This window comes from Lissotriton helveticus, chromosome 11 (assembly GCF_964261635.1).
Source record: "Lissotriton helveticus chromosome 11, aLisHel1.1, whole genome shotgun sequence".
NCBI lineage: Eukaryota > Metazoa > Chordata > Amphibia > Caudata > Salamandridae > Lissotriton > Lissotriton helveticus.
Window position 1 is genome coordinate 708,120,576 of NC_136072.1, and position 18,942 is coordinate 708,139,517.

At 47.1% G+C, this 18,942-nt stretch overlaps 1 protein-coding gene across 1 annotated transcript in view; it reads right to left on the reverse strand.

Moving 5' to 3' along the window:
- LOC144791798 (guanylate-binding protein 1-like) overlaps positions 1-18,942 on the reverse strand; it is a 246,677-nt gene that overhangs the window by 33,210 nt on the left and 194,525 nt on the right. Inside the window, exon 9 of the mRNA XM_078666568.1 lies at positions 4,203-4,305. Within this exon, the coding sequence (XP_078522694.1) occupies positions 4,203-4,305 (103 nt within the window). The remainder of the gene's footprint in view (positions 1-4,202; positions 4,306-18,942) is intronic.

Here is an 18,942-nt window from a genome sequence, read left to right on the forward strand (position 1 = left end):
AAAGCGGAGATAAACCCCCTTGATAATATGCCCCAAGGTCTTTTAACTGTCCGTGAGCCTGATTCCACTGACGTGCCAAGCACTCTTGAAGCGGACGCATATGTAGTCTCGCGTGCGGGAATATGAAGATGCAGGAGGCCATCATGCCTATCAACTGGTCTGAATTTCTGTATTAGCAATTGAATGCTGTTGATCCTCACAGAATTTGGCTGCGCTGTGGCCGCCAGAGTACCTATCGTCGCGCCCAGATACTGCCGCACATGGGCTGGCTGAAGGTGCGACTTCGGATAATTCAGTGAGAATCCCAGATCGTGAAGAAGCTGAATGGTGTGGGACATGTTGGCAGCGTACTGCTGGGCCGACTTTGCTTGGACAAGCCAGTCGTCCAGATAAGGGTAGACGTGAACGTTTTGTCTCCTGAGGTGCGCAGCCACTGTTGCCTGGCATTTTGTGAACACCCTGGGCGCAGTGGTCACTCCGAAAGGGAGGACCTTGAATTGGTAATGCTGATTCTGAATGGTGAATCTGAGGTATTTTCTGTGTGACGGATGTAGTGGAATGTGAAAATATGCATCTTTTAGATCTAATGTTGCGAGGAAATCCCCTTGATTGAGCAACAGAAGAACCTGCTGCAGCATGAGCATATGAAAGTGTTATGAGAGAATGTACTGGTTTAGGGGTCTGAGGTCCAGTATGGGTCGCAGGGACCCGTTTTTCTTTGGGATCAAGAAGTACAGGGAGTACACTCCCGAGCCTCTTTGTTCCACTGGTACGAGCTCGATTGCCCCTTTTTGCAGCATGACGAGCACCTCTTGCTGCAATAAGTGCAAATGCTCTGTTGACATAGGACGGTGTTTTGGGGGGATGTTGGGTGGAGTGGACGTTAACTCCAGACAATAACCGTACTGGATAAGCTTTCTGACCCACCTGTCTGTGGAGATGGATTTCCAGACTGGCAGGAACTGCTGGAGTCTCCCCCCGACAGGTGTTGTATGGTCGGGGGGCAGTGACAAGGCGTCACTGTTTGCTGGCGGCTGAGGATCGGGAGTTGTTGTTTCCACGACCTCTGCCCTTAGTGCTGTTTCCGCGATAGCCACCTCTACTCTGTTTGTTGTATGAGGTTTGTGCACCACTTTTAGTGTACTGTGTTTGCTGGGACATCTGGCCTCTGAAAACACCTCTATTGCTTGAGCGGCGAAAAGTACTACCCCTGAACTGCTGGGACTGGAGAGCCCCCATAGACTTTGCAGTCTCGGTGTCTTTTTTGATCTTTTCCAGGGTGGTGTCCACCTCAGGTCCAAATACGTGATCAGGGTTTACAGGCTGATTTAGGATGGTGGTTTGTATCTCCGGCTTGAACCCGGAGATCCTGAACCAGGCCTGACGCCGCAACATCACACTTGTGTTAATGGCCCTGGCCGCGGTGTCCGCTGCGTCCAGTGCACACTTAATAGAAGCATTTGAGATGAGTTTCCCTTCTTGAATGAGCATCTCTGCTGCCTCCTTATACTCATCTGGCAAGTGTTGTAACAGGGTTTCAAGTGTATCATAATGTGCCCTGTCATATCTGCCCAAGAGTGCCTGCGTGTTAGAAATACGCCAGATATTGGCCGCTTGAGCCGCCACCCTCTTCCCTGATGCTTCTAGCACCTTAGATTCTTTGTCAGGGGGAGGAGCATCACCAGTAGTTTGTGAATTTGCCCTCTTCCGGGCATTAGAAACAACCAGGGAGTCCAACGGCAACTGGCCTGTGATGTAGGTAGGGTCGCCAGGTGCCGGCTTGTACTTTTCTTCAATTCTGGGGTTTATAAACCTGGCACGTGTGGGTTCTTTAAAAATGCCTGCAGCATGTTTCAAGACACCCTTCAGCATTGGCAGAGTTGTGACAGTCTTTTCAGAGGTGGAAAAGGTATCAAACAGAAAGTCCACTTCAATAGGGTCAGCATGGAGCTGGACGTCATGATTTTTAGCTGCCCTCTCAATAAGTGCATTAAATGCCGCCGAATCTTCAGTAGGGGAGGTCTTGACAGCATATACTTGAGTGTCCAGGGCAGTTTGCGGATCCCCTGGGTCCCCAGCATCTGCCCATGTGTCGTGGTGATCCTCAGGATCAGTGTCAGCAGGGTAGTTGTACTCATCATCGTCCCCTTCCCCAGCCTCCACATCCGAGTAAGTGGGCAAGATTGGAGCATTGTCCTGAGCACGTGGAGTAATTAGTTCCACAAGAACTGGGGAATCTGTGGAAGCCTTTTTCCTCTTCAAAGGAATTGTGTAGGACTCCATAGGCTGTGCCGGTGTGATCTTTCGCTTGTAGATGGAAAGTTTACCGGTGTCGGCGTTGATAAATTGTTCCGACTGCTCCTCCAGTAGGGGTTGTCGATGCTTTGTGCCTACAACTGCAGGGGTAGGCTTCGGCCCCGTGGACACCTTAATGGATGCCTCGACGACCGTCCTGGGCGCGAACGCCTTCAGCGCCACTTTCGGCGGCAGCGTGCACTGAATCGGCGCCGTCAACTTTTGCGGTTTGGCGGCAGGCTTCGGGGTGGAAGTATCTTTCGGATCGACCGCGGAAGCCTTGTCCTTGATGCGTTGCAACGAGTCCGATACCTGCTTCGTGAAGGATGCGGACGGTTTCGTCGACCCAACAGGTGCTCTCGATCCACCAGCATGTGCAGACTCGAGGGCAACAGTACTTTTGGCCTTGTCTGGCCGACGTGCAGGATCGACAGCTTTTGGAGCTCCGAGTCCTTTGTTTGTGTCGACGGCCTTCGGCGCCGACGGCTTCGGGTCGGCGTCCTTGACAAGCGGTTTCGGTGCCCCAGTCTTCAGCTCGACGCCCTTGAGCGACTTCACCGGTTCGACAACCTCCTTTGGCTTCGTCTGCGCCGACAGGTCCGAAGACGTGGAGCCGACCAAGGCGACAGGCGCTTTCTGCTTCAACGGCGCCTCTATCACTTTCGGTTTTGTTGAGACCGAAGCTTTCACTTTCGGTTTTGTTGAGACCGAAGCTTTCACTTTCGGTTTCGATTTGACTAATGGCGGCTCCGTAGAAATGTCCGTAGCCGGGTCCGGAGGCGAGACCGTGGATGTAGGTGTAAGATCTTGGGTAAGGCCATGTGGCGATCCCTCGACCTGAGCCTTAGTTATTGTTCGAACGGGGCATAGCTCTTCACCTGAGCTATCTTCCGTGGCCCCATAGGCCTCATTGTCGTCTCCTACCTCGTCGACGACGACTTCTGTATCGAGCATTTCGACGTCTGCGTCGTAGTTGGAGTCGATCTCTGCCGCTGGTGTTGAAATCGGCTCCCGATCTTCCTGATCATCTGCTTCTTCCCCCTCGAAAATGTTCACCGGGTCAGGTGCCGTCTGCTGGGCCTCCTGGCGCGCCACGCACCGAAGTCGAATCGTCCTCTTGGAGCGAAAACGAGAACGAGCCATACAGTTGGCTTCATCGTGATCCGGCGACAGGCACTTGTTGCACACCGGGTGGACATCGATGTGGGGATATTTCGAGTTGCACACGGGGCATCGTTTGAACGGGCTCCGTTCCATGATGTGTCGTCGAATAAGGCTGGATGCGTTGACTGGGCATCGAGCACCGAAGAGCCACGCGACTCCTCTGGATGTCCGACTCGGGAACTGAGCCGGAACAGAGCTGGGCACCGAACGCAAGACAATACCGACGCTATAGGAAAGGCCTTTGGGCCGAAAAGAAATTTTCTATCGATTCCGAACTTGAGTGATCAAATATGCAACCGAACCCAATGGCGGAAAAAAACAATCTGGGGATGGAGTTGATGCCCATGCGCACTGTAGTCCAGGGGAGGAGCCACCTATCTCGTGATACTTCGAAGACTCTTCCAGGACAACAATGTGCAATCATCCGGACCCAACACTAGGCGGCGATCTATGCTATAGATATGAATTCAGCAGCCCACATGCCTCGAACAGCAATTACTTAGCACCTACATTGTTAAAAAGCATTTGGTTTCTACTGTGCTTGGGTAAGGAATCGTCTAAGAAAAGGGCTGAAAATTATGCTGATAGGATCCAAGTTTATGTAGGCAGAATTCCTGTAGCTTACACTTGATTTCATCAGTTTGTACTTTGTGGTCTGAACTAGTACTTAAACAGAATTAATGACCAATGTTTGTTTTGTATTGTTAATTGCAATTCATAGGTTCAATATGATCACAACCTACCAGCAATTTCCTTCTCCTTCTGCGACAGGGTCTGATCCATCTGCAGAATGGACATTGCTACAGATTCTTGTGCCTGAATAAAATCCTGGAGAACTTCTTCTGCCTAGGAAATAATACACAATTAATTTCACACCCGAGTCCTGCAGTTTAAAAAGTACATGTGATTGTATCAGTAAAGAAGGATAGAGTTACATATATGCTCATGATGGTCCTAGACGTTTTCTAATGAGAATGTAAATGTACCCTGCCACCTGTTGGTGGGACAATAAACAACTTCTCAAAGCCATAATTAAAGTTGTATTAGATGTAAACCATGTGCACTTGAAGCACAGAGATATGTAAATGCCGCTTTGAGGACAAAATGGATTTCATTTCCTTGTAGCACTAGAGTGCATTGGGTGGGACCTGCTCACGCAACGCTTAATTCTATCACCGCCATCTTGGAAAGGCGGTTTTTACTTATATGATTTCTTGTTCTACCGTTTGGTTTAGTTTGTTATTATTTATCAGTAACTGGTCTTCTCAGGGGAGCCTGTGAGACTCAGCAATGGGTTGCTGGACCTCAGTCTGTCTTTTATTTTACAATCACTTTCATAGTTTTAAACTCATGCCGAGGAGCATTCTCGACCAGCGTTTCCCAAACTGTGGTCCGCGGACCCCCAGGGGTCCGTGAGACATTCCCAGGGGATCCGCAGGAGTAACATGTTTAGAGAGTGCGCTAAACATCTGTGTGAAGGGGTCTGTCAGTCTCTCTAGTGGTTGAACAAAGCTAAGGCATTTAGCACAGAATGCTACATAAACAAGTGGACTAGAACGAGAAGCAGCTTGCACACTCCACCCCTCCCCCTGAAAACTGAGACCCGATCTTTGCCAGGGAAACACTGGAAGGAAGTTCGAACTTTAACCCATTTTGGTGTGCGTGTCACGTGGGCTCGCCCCTGGCCCAGCGGCAACATGGCAGATGAACAGCACCAGAAGAAAACGGCACATTTGACTTCCAGCCTTTGTGCTGTGGCCACTGAAGAGTAACGATTGGCCTCATTTGATATGCCCTAAAAGGCCTCGCAACTACGTGATGCATCGACGGATCGAGGTTTTTATCAGTGATGTCGGGGATAGGATAAACGGGTCGCCATGCGGGTAATTACTGGTGCAGCTCTTAAAATCCTTGCATCCTGTGTAATATCTGCTTTTACATCTTTAAACCAAGGTGAAAGCAAAGTGGCCGTCGTTGTCACATTAGGGAAGCCAGGAACTTTATTTCGTTTTAATGTTGTGAATGGACGGAAGCTGCTGCTTGTTGAAGGTTTTCTGGCCATTCAGTGTAGGGATTTGCCAAAGTTATATTCTTAATGGAAAACTGCAGGTGAGCTCCTTCGTCCCTAAGAATTGAAATTAACACCATCGTTTCCCAAGTTGAGGGCACTGCCTGTTTCACTGGAGAATGGTTGCATCTTGCTGTCCTTTGCCCATAGTTTGCACACTGTCTGCAGGGGATTTTTAAATCGACTTAAGCAGTACACAGACCTCAGGACTCTAGGTACAATAAGGTCTTAATGAGTACAGTAATGTAAGATTTAAAAAAAAAGAAAAAAAAAAAAAAAACGAGTGGCGCAGAAGGGCACAAAAACGAGTGGAACAGAGGGCAGAAGGGCACATAAAACGAGGGAAAAACGAGTGGAACAGAGGGCAGAAAGGCACAAAAAACAAGGGAAAAACAAGTGGAACAGAGTGCAGAACAGCACAAAAAACGAGGGAAAAACAAGTGGAACAGGGCAGAAAGGCACAAAAAACGAGTGGAACAGAGGGCAGAAGGGCACAAAAAACGAGGGGAAAACTAGTGGAACAGAGGGCAGAAAGGCACAAAAAACAAGTGGAACAAAAAAACGAGTGGAACAGAGGGCAAAAAGGCACAAAAAACGAGTGGAACAGAGGGCAAAAGGCACAAAAAACAAGTTGAACAGAGGGCAGAAAGGCACAAAAAACGAGGGAAAAATGAGTGGAACAGAAGCCAAAAGGGGCACATAAACAAGTGGCACAGAGGGCAGACGGGCACAAAAAAACGAGTGGCACAGAGGCAAAATACAGAATACAGAAATATAGGGGCAGCTAAGATCAGAAGGCAGAATGGGCAGAGAGGCACGGGGGCAGCGAGGGGAACCGAAGGGAAAACGGGGCAGAGACATGGGGCAGCGAGGGGTACAGAAGGAAAGGCCGGGCAGAGAGAGCGCGGGGACAGCGAGAGGAACAGAGGGAAGAAAAAGGGGCACGGACCCCGTACAAGCAGCGGGGGAAGACAGACAACAGCAGTTACAGACACAACAATGAAAGTACAGGCAATACAATAAAAGCAATAAAGCATTGAAAGGCACATCTGTATAGGTTACCGTTACTTGGCAGGCAGGTAAAAATAGATGCAGCCAGGATTAGCAGTAGGATTTTCGTACTGCAGTCTGATTTCTCACTTTCCACAAACCCTTGGGTGAATTATGTGTGCTGTCAAGCTTTCATATTCAGACATATCAAGCTCTTATTCTGTGTAGCCTTTGCAGTTTGTTGTTGGCAAGGGACGTGGCAGTGGGCATCCTAACAGGAGAGGGTCATGTCAGGTGCCAGGCGAGGCCTCTCTAAAATATGCCTTAACTGCACTGCTCACCCCTTGGTGGTAAAATCTTGTTCTGCTGTCTGTGACTAAAGATTGTCTTACAGGGGTTTATGGTAATTGGCATAGCATTGTTCCATGATCTCACTGACACAATATGCCTCCTGTGCAGATACCTTCCTGCCATCTCTTGCATTTCCATGATGAACTCCTAATGTAGACCTTGAATTTGCTCTGTACACTGGACTCATCACTTTGTGCAGTATCTTGTTAGAATTTTCACAATATTCGTTGCTCCTTGGGGCATGTCTTTATTATAAGATGCTTCATAATTGTATAATATTTTAGACCTTCTTAAACTGTGAATAGGTAAAAATGCTAATAATTCACAATCATTCAACCTGTTGCTGTAAGGAAGGGTCACCACTCCAAGGCTCTGGAATGAGAATGTAGAGGTGCTGCTATGGCTGAGAGCAGGAGACTTGTACCACTAAATAATACACTGCTGTATGCATACATGTCCATGCCAATAGACCCAATTCAGGCTGTCTCCCTCTTGAAATGGCCTCTGCTTCAAAAGGCGTTTTTAAAAAGAAATTTAAATTGTACAAATTGCTTGGGGGTCCCCGGCTTCTAGTAGTGATTTTAGTGGGGGTCCTCAGGAGTCAAAAGTTTGGGAACCACTGTTCTAGACCATACTCCCCTCAGGCACCTGATGCAGGGCTATAAAGCAGGCCTGTCAGTGCATCTGTGCAGCGTCTTTGAGGACAAATTGGATATCATTTCCTTGTAGCACTAGAGTGCTTCGGGTGGTGCCTGGCTCCTGCAATACTTAATTCTATCACGCCTATCTTCGAAAGGCGGTTTTTACTTGTATGATTTCTTGTTCTCCTGTTTGATTTAGTTTGTTATTATTTACCAGTAACTTGCTGGACCTCAGTGCGTCTTTTATTTTGCCCTCACTATCATAGTTTTAAACTTGTGCTGAGGAGCGCTCTAGAACACGCCCCGCTGAGACACCTGAGGCTGGGCTGTAGAGTGTGCAGGCGCTGAAAATGCACCAAGGCCAAGCCCATCTATGCACGTCTGAGTTCGGAACGCACTCAGCGCCAGCCCCTCTACCAGTGTGACCTCAGAAATCAAGATACTTTTCCATTTGTTTATAATCACTCCAATATTCACAAACATTGGGTAGAAATAAGAAAAATGTTTTACACCCCAGTGCAGAGGCTGTGTGTTCTTATATTCAGTGGCCCTACCATTATCCCATATCCTATTCACCTGGACCACTGTGATACATTTACACCACATTTCACCAAACCTGATCAGTCCTGGCGGCCTATCTATGAGAATGTCATGGAGTGCAGTGCAGCGAGTCAACTTGCTGTTCTGCACTATGGGACAGGGAAAGGGCAAGAATGCACTATATTTAAGGCAATATGACACATTCCTGCCTTTTCCCCACTGCTGGCGCCCTTTTGGCAGCCTACCGCCAAAGCAGCCACCCTTGCACCGTGGTGCAAGGGGACGTGCATTACATGCAGTATTGTTTTTGTGCAGAAAGGTGCAATTTTGAGACATATTCCTCTTTCTATGTGTGTCGCAGAATGCAGCAATCATGGAAAGAGAAAGTAACGAGGAGAAATACAGATATTTCTCTTCATTATGCCTCTCCTGGGATTGTGTATCTTTTTGATGCGTTCCCAGTCTTACAAGTTCCTTATAATGTGTAAAAAACCATGAGAGTTGCGTTTGGAACACCCACGCGATGCCTTCACGAAGTTGAGTATGTCAATAATGCAATTTGCATTGTTGCCTTACTCCTGATTTGTGGAGCCACTCAGGGCTATGGAAAGTGGCCTTGTGTGGCTTCACTATTCACATACTAGGTTTGCGTCTCTAATGCACCACGTTGTGTGGTGCAAGATTGACGCAAACCAGCTCATCAATAGGCCCTCTAGTGTATCTGAAGAGCGCTTTAAAGTATTTGACTGTGACATGTGAAGTAAAATTCTCTTGGGCTTGTTTCTATGTTGTGTCCTGAAATGTGACCCTTTCATCTGGTGTATGTGTTGTTTTTCTGTAATTTAATTTCCATTTTTGTTTCTGATAGCTTCGTTTATTTTCCGCACAGAAAGAGGGTGTTTAAGACTTCAAAATGTTGTTCTTGTAGTGATAGCACTAAATGTAAGTATCCCACAAATGGTTTGACATCTCTGCAGCCATCATTGCTTGCACATCTGTAAATTCAACACACAGGCACAAGCAGGCACTCTGCCTTAAGAATCTTACTTGGCGCGAACATACTCTTCAATGCCGGGTGCGAATATGGACAACAGACAAGCACGGTTTTGCTGACCTAGTCGGCAAACCTGCTGTTGCTCAATTAATTGATTCTATTTAGCATATTGCTAACTTCACTAGTGCACCCCCATATGGGGGAAGCTCTGTATTGTCAAACATCTTAGTCACCCTTCATCCTCATTAAAAAACTTTGCGAAGCCTGGTATGGCTCTACTTTAAATATTTTCATTTTAAACAAGTGACTTAAGATTTTGGCATCATTGGCTATTGCGGATATTATGAAGGCAAGCATCTCAGATATAACTAACAATTCATACAGTACAGTATGCACAACTGAGGTCTGAAGACATTGGAAACACAATCCATCAGCTCTGTATGTAACACACTAGACCTTTGTGCCTCACAGTGGTCTTGCATTTGTCTGGCACACCAGCTTGTACCTTAGAGCTTTCTTGTGCTCGGCTTGGACTCTTTCTTTCTTGACATTATAAAGACGCAAGAACCAAAGTCTGTCTCAGTCAGCATTTGTTATGCTGAGACATGCTTTGTGTACAGGTGTGCATGGTCTGAATGAGAACAATCACCTTGACATGAGACCATTCTTTACTTATTGTCCAAACACCTTTACGAGTCACTTATTTGCTTGCTGTACAAAGTGCTTAATGTAGGTTTTTTCTTGCAGTTTACTTGTGTGAAAAAACAAAAGCTGATCTTCCACACACACAAGCACTGTAATTTGAGTGACCAATAAGTGCTTGGTTGTATGTGATTTCACAGAAAAATGATTTCATGAAATACCATTACTGAACAGCAATTTCACTAAACTGTTTAATGGAAATTTTCAGAATGAGTGGCATTTACCTTTCCATAGAAACCAATTCATAGAAAGTCTTTTTGGTCGAAATTGGCTTTTGAATTCTTATTTATAAGTGTAAATGCAATGATCGCATGTCTTAATTTCAGAAACAGTTTTGTCTGTGATACTTATTTAAGTGCCTTACATCAGTGTCATTATTTCATACTTATATCTTTTATATTGCCAGAAAATTAATTGGGATGCTTTTAATTCTCTGACACATCAGCACCCGTAAACAACATTCATCGCATACCCCTGACACCTCCTAAATACCATCAATCCCTGCCCCCTAATACCACTCACCACACCCAAACTACACTCATCCCTGAAGTTTAAAAGTCATTCTACCATAAAAATCCACCATCCCTAAACCATACAATTACTCAATTCCCCTAACTCAATCCATTCCTGAAATCTGAAACCCCTGTTTTTGCCTAACCCCCACTCACCCCATGCCCCTTAAAACACCTCAGCACACCCAAACTCCATCCATCCCTGAACCAACAAAAACGCTCATCGACCTTTAAACACCAGCCATCCAAGGCCCATAAGAACTCATAACCCTAAACTACTTATCCCTGAGCCCTAAAAACCCTTTTCTACATCTAAACTCCAAAAATCCCTGCATCCATAAAAATCCTCACCAGCCCTAAACTCTGCCCATCCATGAACCCTAAAACCCCTCAACACATTTACACTCCACCTATCCCTGAAACCTACAAACACCTCACACACCTAAACGCCACCTATTCGTGAACCCTAAAACCCCCTCACCACCTCTGCACTCCACTAATCTCTGAACCTCTAACAGCCCCGTTTTTATGCCCAAACACCAATTATTTCTGACCCCTAAGACCCCATCATCACACTGAACATTACCCATCCCTAAGCCTAAAAACCCCACAGTAGTCCTAAATCCCCCCAAGTTAAATATAATTTTTGACTTTCCTTAAAAGTATCTTTCATTTGAAATGTTTCCTTCAATTTAAGATTTTTCTTACTTCCTTCAAATGTGTTTTCCATGATTTGTTTTCTTCCAATGTGGTTTCTTAGTTTTCGTTTTCCTTAAATTCACACAGATCACTGACAGCTGCCTTGTGTTTGGACAAGACAAGACAAACGGGGGGATTAAGACTTCTTATGTCTCCAACTTGCACTAAGTAAGGTGACCAGTCACTATTGGTGTTTTCAACAAAATTGCAATTTTGGCCATAACAGCCTGTATTTATATCGACATCTATATTTCAAATGACATGGCTTTCATGCATCAACTAAAGCACAATATTAGCAGGTGATCCTTGTTTAATCCACCGCTTAGTGTGAACGTTTCAACTAAAAAGTCAGACGCATTGGCTCCTCGAACCCTGGTGTCATTGTACCAACCAGTGCATAAGGGCACTGCAGGAAAACAGCCTCAATTACCTGTGTATCAATATTTTGGTTACCCATTATGAATGCATATTATTGGGTCCAGGTGTACTTGGGAGACACTGGAGAAGTGTGGCTCATTGGTTAGAGGAGGCAGACCTGGAAGCAGAGGTCAGCCCGGGACCAGGGTTCAATTCCCGGCTCGGCGGGGTCTTGAGTCCTAAAATGTCCATGGACTTGACAATTCTCGCTCCGGTGCCTACTCGATTCACGGGTTCACACTCTGCGACTCTGGGCAATAGCTTGCTTAATCTCCACAACGGCCCCTCGCGGCGGGATGCCTGGCTTTCACCTTGCGGATACCCTGCCGGGGTTATCTCACAGGGGAATACCAGGACGGGTTCCCTAAGCAAGCGCTTAGAAACCGCTCGGTGATTTGTGCTATATAAATTCCTGTACATTTACATTTACCCTCTACAGGCCAAGTTGTCCCTTGGTCGTGGTGAATTTGAAACAAGTTGACGCTTCTTAGCTTTGGTCTAAACGTCCATTGTTCTTCATATATACAGGGGATGATTAATTGATATAAGCAGTCATTAACATTACCCTGATAAATTCTTAGCTTTATACCAGTAGACAAAATACTAATACAGTAAGGACACCCATATCCAGGCTCTGATACATAGCCCCTTCCATATACCACCATTATAGTTCATAGTACGGATAGGTTTGGCAGACCTGTTGACACTAAAAGAGTTTCAATCACCCAAGTTCTCTGGCTTGGAAAGGCCCATAGCGTGGTCCTCTCTGACTACCAGTGGGTTTATGATAGAACAATAACCCATTCCTTCACTAGGCCTCCCAACTTCCGGACCGAGCACCAATGATGTGAAGCTGAGGACCCAATAACTTTCCGTATTTGGGATCCTTATTGTCCCTCCTGTGAGGTGTCTCCTTTTTGACCACATTGGGACCTAGCTTCGTCCCTGTTTAACCCAAAAGTATTACAGTACATTACGAAAATAGGTTGTTTCAATGAACTATTTAAACTATTCAAGTAGACTTCATCCTTACTGAGACCAATGCCTCAATGGGGTGTACTACTGAATAACAAAACCAAGAATATCATGTTACAAGAATATCGAGGACAGAATATTGAGGGACATCGATTCAAAAGGTAATTGCATATAGAGAAGTATAGAATTGCAGTTCATAATACACATCTAGATACCTTGAAGATTTATGTACCACATAGGTACATATATGTGGAGTTAGGTAAAGAAAATCTAGACTTATTTACCTTTCAATCTTTTCTTTTCGATATTCTGTCCTCTATATTGTATTCCATCGATAATGCGGTTTCAGTATTCAAGGGGCACACCATCTCACTGTGTTACTTATATTTAGTCTAAAACCAGCACAACCTTTAAGATTGGAGTGTATTGTGTTGTTTTGACTAATTGGGTGGAGGCTTGCCCCTCTCTTTATCCCTCTTTTATCCACTGCTCAAGATATTGTTTTTATAGCAAACTGCAGTGTTGGTGAAAATCAAGTTATTGTCTCTGTAATGAAAATGCAATTTCATAGAAAATTGTGTTTCTAACCCTGCCTTCTTCAGTGGCAGGAGGAGGGAGCATAAGAAGTCTTTTGAGAAATAGTAACTTTTTTTTATCTCACTGAAATGTTGACAAACTGCTAATGTTAGGCCCTACGCATTACCCAAAGAATTGGGGTGTACTGAGTACCCACACCTTGCCCAAGGGGAGTACATTTAAGAGACTCAGGGCAGCTAATAGCCCTACTGCCATGTGGGCATTTATGAACAAAGGACTGCTGCAAGCAGTCAAGACCCGTTTTCCTTAACAATTTCCCAAAATTGCCCACTTATGCACCATACAGCCTTGGCTTTCTTATTGTGCTGCTCTGTTTTTATATTTGTTTTCCTCCCAATGTTCACAAACCTTGGGATTGTTGGAGAATGTAAATGGCAGTGTGTATGAACTGAAAAGGCACAGGCGCAGTTTTAGTATTTTCAAATTTCAAAGAAGGATTCCCAGTACTTTTCCAGTGATCACAAATAATTACAGTTTGTTGGAAATGACCATCTTTTTCGTGGTACCCCTTGGATTTTGCCTTGACTGTTTTTGCTGGCTATAGAGCTATAGTCACTTTGCCACAGCTAACAAGGGGTAAAGTGCTTGTGCTCCTCCTTTCAACATGATGAAATTGGCATACCATTGATTGGCATCTTTAACTTGCCTATAAGTCCCTAGTGTAGTTGTAATAAAGTGTATCAAGGGCCTCTAAGTTAAAACTCAAAAGTGTAATTCAGCACTCATTATGCCTTCCCTGTAGTGACAATGTAAATATGAATGCAGGCCTGCCACCAGCAGCCTGGCTGCACAAGGCTATATTGTAAATTCGACCAGTCAAAATAACTCCTTTGACATGCCTAAACTTGAAATAATAATAAGCCACTCCTAAGTTGGCTTTAAATGCCCATAAGGCAGGGTGCATGGTATTTAAATACAGGACATGTAGTGATTTACGGTTAAATGTCCTGACAGTCAGTGGCGGCTGGTGACATTTGAAAGTGGACTGCGTAAAATAATAATTGTACTGCACTATGGCGAGCGAGCCCGAAAAATTTAGGGGTGTACGGGGGATTCTCCCCCCCCCCAAGAAAATTTGAAAAAAGTGTGGACGAATGGTGTATTTTCAAGCAAATTTGACATAGTGCGTTCTCTTCGGAGGCAAACAGATCTAAAAAAAGGCACTCCCCACCACTGAAAGAGACCTTGCGCCACCTCCGGATGGAGAGGACATTTGTGATTAACTAAGCACCGATGGCGGAGTTTGTCTGCCCTGGTGTTCAGGGAACCCACCATGTGTTAAACCACCGGGGTTATGTCCTGATGTTCCAGCTATGTTCTGAGGTGGACAGCCGCTTGAGAAATGGTACACGACCCAGCCATGTTTGTTGCAGTACTACATGGCGGTGGTGTTGTCAGTGAACGAACACCTGCACCGCTTTCCCCCTTGAGAGAAGGAAGGAATGCTTTCAGTTCCAGTCTGATCACCTTGAGCTCCAAAAGATTGATTTGGATGCAAGACACCTCTGATCTACACCTTTCCCAGATGGCTGTTCCACCCCAGAAGTGGCACATCTATCATCACTCTTAGATCTGATTGAGGAATGGAGAAGGATAGCCCGAATATCCCAGACTCACTGCTTGGGAGGATAGGTTCAAAACTGCATTGTGCCCAGAACCCCCCAATAAAAGGGTGCGTCTGAGAGGGTCAGGTGTGACTTCAGCATGTTGATAGTGAACCCCAGTGAATGCAGGAGGTCTGCCATAGTCTGGAGGTGGGAGATGACAGTCTGAGGCGAACCCCACTTTAACAGCCATTCGTCGAGATAGGGGAGGGCTGGGACCTCTGATCTGCGCAGATGAGCTGCAACCACCGCCATCACCTTTGTGAACAACCAAGGGGCACTGGTAAGGACAAAAGGGAGTACAAGAACTGAAGTGCTTTTGGTCCCAGAAGGTAACATCTGTGGGCCAGCCTGATGGGGATATGAAAATAAGCGCCCTGCAAGTCCAACGCCACCAGCCAGTTGCCTGGGTCAAGTGCATTCAGAACTTGGGCTAGGGTGAGCATTTTTAACTTCTCCTTCTGGAGGAAGAAGGTGAGGGCCCTGAGGTCTAACATAGGACGCCGGCCTTTGTCCTTTTTGGGTGCCGGAAAATAGCAGGAATAACAACCACAACCTACTAATGGCACAGGGACCCTCTCTATAGCTCCCTTGTCCAGAGAGCTGATACTTACTGGCGGATAAGTGCCAAATGATCCTCCGTCATGCGATTATATGAAGGTGGAATGAAGGGTGGGGTAGTCTAGAAGGGGAGGGAGTAGCCCCTTTGAACTATTTGCAGAACCCACCTGTTAGGTGATGGATTGCCAGTGGAGGAGGTGATGGCAGATCCTGCCTCCAACTGGCCATTGATGGGCCTGAAACATCAGACTAGGATCTTTTGGGGGCCCCGTGCTGAAGGGGAAGGGTGGACTGGCTGGGTCCCACATCCACGGCCACGCAGAGGCTGGACAGCTTTTGTGACTCTGTGGATGGGCTGGGATGGACAGGACGTGACTGGGCACGCCTTCCATAGCCACGGAAAGGACGAAAGGCCCACTGAGGTGGACGTTTGATAGCTGTGACGCCCAAGGATCTGGCCGCAGCTTGAGAATCTTTGAGGTGCTCCAGCGCTGAGTCTGCCTTGTCACCAAAAAGGTGAGTGCCATCAAAGGGCACATCTATCGAGGAAGATTGGACATTCCTTGAGAGACCAGAACTCCTCAAACAGGCTTAGCGTCTAACAGCTACCACCATGACAATCGTTCTGCCCAGTAAGTCTGCGTTATCCAGTCCACTTCGTATGGTGAAATTGGCTGCGTCTTGTCTTTATGTAACTGCTTGAGAGAGAACGGCCCTGGTCTCCTCCAGGCACTGAGGCAGCACCTGCGCGACCATATCCCAGATAGTATGGGACTATCGCCCAAGAGGCATGCAGTATTTACCGACCGCAACTGAGGAGGTGATTGTAGATCCTGCCTCCAACTGGCTGTTGATGGGCCTTAAACATTGAACTAGGAATAGGAAAATGTGTGGGCTGTGGCGGGGATAAAGAGGGGACTGGCCCACCCGATGGCTCCCTGACCCACGAAGACTTTGGGTCCCACGTCCTCAGTCACGCAGAGGCTGGACAGATTGCACAACTCTGTTGCTGGGCTGCATAGGACGTGGCTGGTTGCCCATTCTGTAGCCATCAAAAGGACGAAAGGCCCACTGAGGTGAACGTGAGGTAGCCGCGAAGCTAAAGGATCTAACCGGAATCCGTGAAGCGCTTATGCACTGAGAATCCGCAAAGTGCTCAAGCGCTGAGTCTGCCTTGTCGCCAAAAAGGTGAGTGCCATCAAAGGGCGTGTCCATCAAGGAAGACTGGACATTCCCTGAGAAGCCAGAAGTCCTCAACCAGGCGCAGCTTCTAACAGCTACCGCCATGGCAATCGTTCTGCCCAGGGCTAGAAAAATCATAAAAATTGCTCTAGGCCTGTAGGTCTGGTAACCAACAAAATCTACTCGACCTAACTGAAATGCACTTGACGTCTGACTCTGAAAGGAAGCAAATGTGACAAGTTAACAAGATTTAAAAGCATTTTTATTGGTCATTTACTTTGTGAGCAATAAAGATGCCTTTAAATCTTGCTATCTTGTCACATTTCCTCTGCTTTCAGAGGCAGAGGTCAAGTGTCAGTTTTTCCTCCTACTCTCCAGAAAGGGGGAATAGGACGTAAAAATAGCTCGTCCTGAATGAATCTGACTCGCAAATGTGAGTGGCCGAGTGGATTTTTCGAGCCCTGGTTCTACTCCATGAGTTGATGGTATCCAGTCCACATTGTATGGTGAATTTAGCTACGTCTGACCTATCTGCAACTGCTTTAGAGAGAACGGCCCGGACCTCCTCCGGGCACTGCGGCAGCACCTGCACAACCGTATCCAAGATAGTATGGGAGTATCACTCGAGAGGCGTGTGGTATTTACCGACCACAATGCCAAGCTGGAGGAACAGAACATCTTCTTTCCAAGATGCTCCAGCTTCTTGGATTTTCTATCTAGGGGAGCAGAAGGGAATATGCCTTAAAATGAAGAAGCTTGGACTACCAAGCTCTCGGGAAAGGGGTGTTGGGTCAGGAATGCTGGGTCACCTGGAGCGGGTAGTTAGCCGATCCACTGGAGCCCTTGTGTTGGGCTTGGACCAAGTGCTGAGAAGGACATCCATGAGGGCTTAATTGAATGACAAAAGGGGTTCAGAAGAGGAAGCTGCAGGCAAAAGCACCTCTGTCAGGAGGTTAGTCTCGACTGCCACCATAGGGAACTTGAGGCCGAGGAGCTTGTCTGTCCTCCTCACCACCACAGCATAGAAAGCTCCCCCCTCCATAACAAAGTAGGGGGAGAAAGCAAACCAGTATCAGGGAACGTGTCCAGACCACTGGTATCGCCCAGTCCATTTGCCAGTCTGGTTCCTCAAGCTGATCATTTAAAGGATCCAGTGTCCCCTTCCAGTCCTCTTCCTCACCTTCTGGCCCAAAAGGAACACCAGGAATGAACACAGGAATGAAAGTCTCTTCCGGCATTGGAATCGACGTGGATCGATGTCGGTTCGGCTCTGTGTTCACTTCAGGGATGACGGTTTGATCCATGGGACCCTTTGGAGCCGGGGCCAGAGCCACCGTTGTCAATGTCCTAGGGTCCATGACCTACTCTGCTGGGCCCGAAGGCACACCGGTGGAGCCAGGCTGCCCAAATATGAGTTTAAAGGCTTATTAGAACTTGAGGATCTGGGAAGGAGATGATACGGCTCCTGGAAAGGGAGGGAGGCGCAGAACCATCTCAGAAGTAGGCTCCGGAGACGGAGCCTTCAAGCGATGATGCTAGGGATCCTGCGTCGCTTCAGCCAGCCGATGGGGAGAAATAAAAAAGAACGACTGTGCTTCTTCAATTTCTTCTTGTTGTTCCCTGACTTACCGGAAGATCTCCCCGATGACTTTGAGTGTGAGGAGTGTGGGTTCCGCGACCGTTCGAGACCTTCCCCTCGAACAAGGACGGTAGTGTAATGGAGCAGAGCGCCTGGCCACCAGCAGCTTTTGGGACCACTCCTGCAAAGCCTTTGGGTTCATGGCCCAGTACTCAGAGCGCGACTTTGGGTTGTGGTCGCGCTCTAGACACCGAAGGCACACGAGGTGCTGATCAGTCACAGACATCATCCAGTGGTATGAACCACAGGGCTTGAAGCCGGTCTTTCGCTGGGACATCCTTGACGCACCGGGAGTCTATTACTCGAAAAAGACGTTGACAAAATGTCAAAGAAAGTTAGCCTAAAAGGGACTGTGGTAACTCTCTCCAGATCTGCACTAGGCTGGCACAGAAAAAGAAAGATCTGATGTCAGTGCGCATGGGTGGCATCTATGTATGTCGCGCAATGTCATCCTGACGCCCACAACGCCGACTACAGATGCAGAGCCCAGTACACTGCTGAAGAAAAAATCTCCAGATCCAGACTGACGCCTGGGGGAAATTCTAAGGTAAGGTATCTACAACTAGCAGTCTTTATCGGATATCAGGTTAGTTTCCCGATGCGAGCCTTCATAATCCAGCCTCACCCTGTTATTGTTTGAGGAAATTACAGAGACAGGTTCCCCTAGAAGTAATGGTGTATGAGAAACTGGCATGGTCCAGATTGGAGGCGAGGATCAAATTGTTCACCCCAGCCAGGACTGCCTGAAGGTTAAGCCCTGGCAGATGACACAACAGCTGTGTTGTTCGTTGAAATGCTGCACTGCATTTAGCGGACCGATGTCGCCTGATGCAGATCTCTGCACCTGTGGTGTTGCGGAACCAGTGCCTTGCCCACCACTGACGGCTGGAGATGATGGCATCCATTGCTCAATCTGGAATGCAAGTGGTGTGGAGTGCCTCCCTGTGGAAACGTGGGGGCCTGCACCATACTTGGCGGACTGGCTGCGACCAATGCAGAGCTTCCACGCCC